The sequence below is a fragment of the Aedes aegypti genome, chromosome 1, assembly GCF_002204515.2.
Source record: "Aedes aegypti strain LVP_AGWG chromosome 1, AaegL5.0 Primary Assembly, whole genome shotgun sequence".
Classification (NCBI taxonomy): Eukaryota; Metazoa; Arthropoda; class Insecta; order Diptera; family Culicidae; genus Aedes; species Aedes aegypti.
The window spans coordinates 55,277,669-55,280,326 of NC_035107.1; the positions used below are offsets into that span (position 1 = coordinate 55,277,669).

The 2,658-nt window shown below is 45.4% G+C and overlaps 1 protein-coding gene across 1 annotated transcript; it reads right to left on the reverse strand.

The window, feature by feature from the left end:
• Positions 1–289: 289 nt before the first annotated feature.
• LOC5571803 (carbonic anhydrase) lies at positions 290–1,479 on the reverse strand. Its single transcript, XM_001659884.2, has 2 exons — positions 1,067–1,479; positions 290–1,011 (listed from the first exon to the last, which is right to left on the reverse strand). Exons 1-2 carry the CDS (start codon positions 1,347–1,349, stop codon positions 347–349), a joined length of 948 nt encoding a protein of 315 aa, XP_001659934.2. The 5' UTR covers positions 1,350–1,479; the 3' UTR covers positions 290–346.
• Between the last annotated feature and the right edge of the window lie 1,179 nt (positions 1,480–2,658).

The following is a 2,658-nucleotide window of genomic DNA, read 5'->3' on the forward strand; positions in this document are numbered from 1 at the left end:
AAATCTAACTTTCGTCACAGAGTGACGATGATGGGTAATTGACAGCAGACGGTACGTCACATAGATAACCAATAACCGCGTGCGGGTAATCGAAACCTGCGATTTTTATTGCCCGAAAAGCTCGAAAAGCATTCTCCAGTACGGGCACGAGGCTTCGCTGCTATCGTTCCATCGTCGTTTATGGCTCAATTATTGCCACTTCTACCGAGCGTCAACTTGACTACCGTAGAAGCGTGGCGAATTTCCCAAGGCGCTATCGAATGAAATGGACCAATGTTCAGACAATCGCTGTTCGTTGTATCAGTCTCTTTCTATTTTAAACTTACAAATCTAAGATCATACAAAGCTAAGTCCTAAAGTAGCAGATCACGATTGACAGCAGTAGGCCTGCGGTCATAGATATGGAATTCGCACGTAAAAAGCTGCTCCCGCCGTCGGCCCTTTGCTCCGTGTCGGATACCCAGACCAGTGCGCGAGCGTTCAACGGCTGTACAGGACGGTAGTTAAGAACCAGTTCTTCATGCTCTCCGTCGCGAATGGTTTTGAACTCTTCCAGTTGAGCCAGTGATACCGGAAGGGATTCTGGAAAGATCGTCCACACGACCGATTCGGCGCAGAGCGGTGTTGTCAACGAACCTTCATATCGGAAGTACTTGGAACGGGATTTTGGAAGAAGATTTTCTAAGGCAAAGACTCCAGCAAGTCTCACATAGTCGTTCACTTTGTCCTTGACCGGAGTTACCACATCCAGGATGGTTTTGATCGCGTCGTTGGGTTGCTCATCTACGTGGAACAATACAGCTAGAACAGCCACTCCGCCTTTCTCCGCGGCAGCATCGGTCAACGATGCGTACTTTGAGTTGCGATGGACCAGGTGGACCTCCAGAGCGTATCGTTGATCAGCGATCGTATGCTCCGAACTCCAATGAAAATGAAACTGCTCTAGGATGTACTTGTTACGAAGGCCACCTCCGTAGACTGAAGCTGAAACTTCTCCGGCGTACACCTGAACTGCAAATGTATCTACATTAGCACAAATTCACTCTTCAACGTTTCGTTAACTCACTTGTATGGCCGTTGTTAACTAGCGAAGCATTTCGCATCACTTGATCGTAGTTGTCGAATACGAACTGCGGATAGGCGCCCTTGACGGCCGCCTTCATATTAAGATCGATTGGAGACTGGCGACGACCCGTGTCGCAACTACCTCCCCAGTGTTCCGGATTTCCTACGGTCCCATCCGGCTTCGGTTTGGGGTAGTGCCATGTATCTGCGTCGCAAATTAAAGGCAACAGCGCCAATCCAAACACAGTTAGTAAAAAACATCCGTTGACACGATTATCGGCCATAATCAATCATTATAGGCGCAGCAGAACGCGCAGAGCTCCAAGGGGAAATTCGTTCCAATCGATTCGAAAATTTATGTCCTACTAAGTTCAGGTGCCAGCTCGATATTGCCGTTGAGCCCGTATTGGGCCTTTGATTTTTATTGACGCAAGCTATTAGTGTGACTCTTTCACTCGGTAATCCATCATAATTAAAACGACTGAGTTGAGGGATTACAGATGTCAGAGATAACGGGCTCCCGGCTACTTCGGCGGGAACACGGGACCCTTCAATATCTGAGTTCGATTAAGCTCCCGATGAGAGTGGACACGGTATGGGCTACTCGAGTTGTTGTTTACACCTTCGAAGTAATCCCTCCCCAAGATGACACCTTTTTTTGTAGGGATACCTTCTCCTTGGTGTCACTTCTCACAGTACATCAATAATTGATGTAGATACCTACGAAATCGCACCCGGATCGCTTCTAGAGAAGACCACCTTGTTATTTTCCGCTGCATATTCTACTGAGATAACGAAAAGTAGGCATTGAGAAGGCATATCCCACAACATCGCGCAGTTGGCGAGTGGCGATGATTGATTTGGACCACCGCCGCATCGCCTACTTCGACAATGACAGAGATGCGCTATCCTCTTGGTCTGATGGAGTGCCTTCATAATTACGTCCGTAATTATGACGCTCATGCCGAAACAAGAAATCGAATTGTTTTCGTTGTAATCTGTCGAATGGGGACATGCGGGAAGATAAATTTCCAAGTTCGAAAAACTGCGATAAGATTGTTTTGATTTTATTTATGATCTTCTCTTATTGTGGGGAAGATTCCGGAAAAGCCTGAACACGAGTGCAGTCAATCGAGTGTACTTTTATTTCTGTAGGGTAGGGTTGAAATTTTTTTGTGAAACGGTATATTCTCCGGAATAGCGAATACTGGCACTATGACGAATATCGGTACATATACCCTATTGGTATTGAAAGTGCTTCTCGTATCCTTCCAGACATTAATCCAATACAAATCCTTTTGCATATCGTGTGACAGGCACGATTCTATTCATGCCCAAAAAAATCCATTTCGAAAAGATCCTGGTCTGACCGGGAATCGAACCCGGTCCTTCATCATGTAGTCGCGAACTTTACTGCTAGGCTAAGGAATGTCAACAGTATGGATAAAAAAACAGATTTTAATCGAGATTTTTTTATTTTACAAAGCGTTGTATTTGTACCAATTATGGCAATAGGTTTCCTAGCATTTGCCATAAATATGTATAAATATGGACTATCGATTACTTGTACGATATGAACTCAAATGCCATCCA

Coding starts and splice junctions, on each gene's coding strand:
- LOC5571803 (XM_001659884.2), bottom strand. CDS start 1,349: ATGGCCGATAATCGTGTCAACGGATGTTTTTTACTAACTGTGTTTGGA. Junction 1,012..1,066: donor AGTTAACAACGGCCATACAA/GTGAGTTAACGA, acceptor ATACATTTGCAG/TTCAGGTGTACGCCGGAGAA.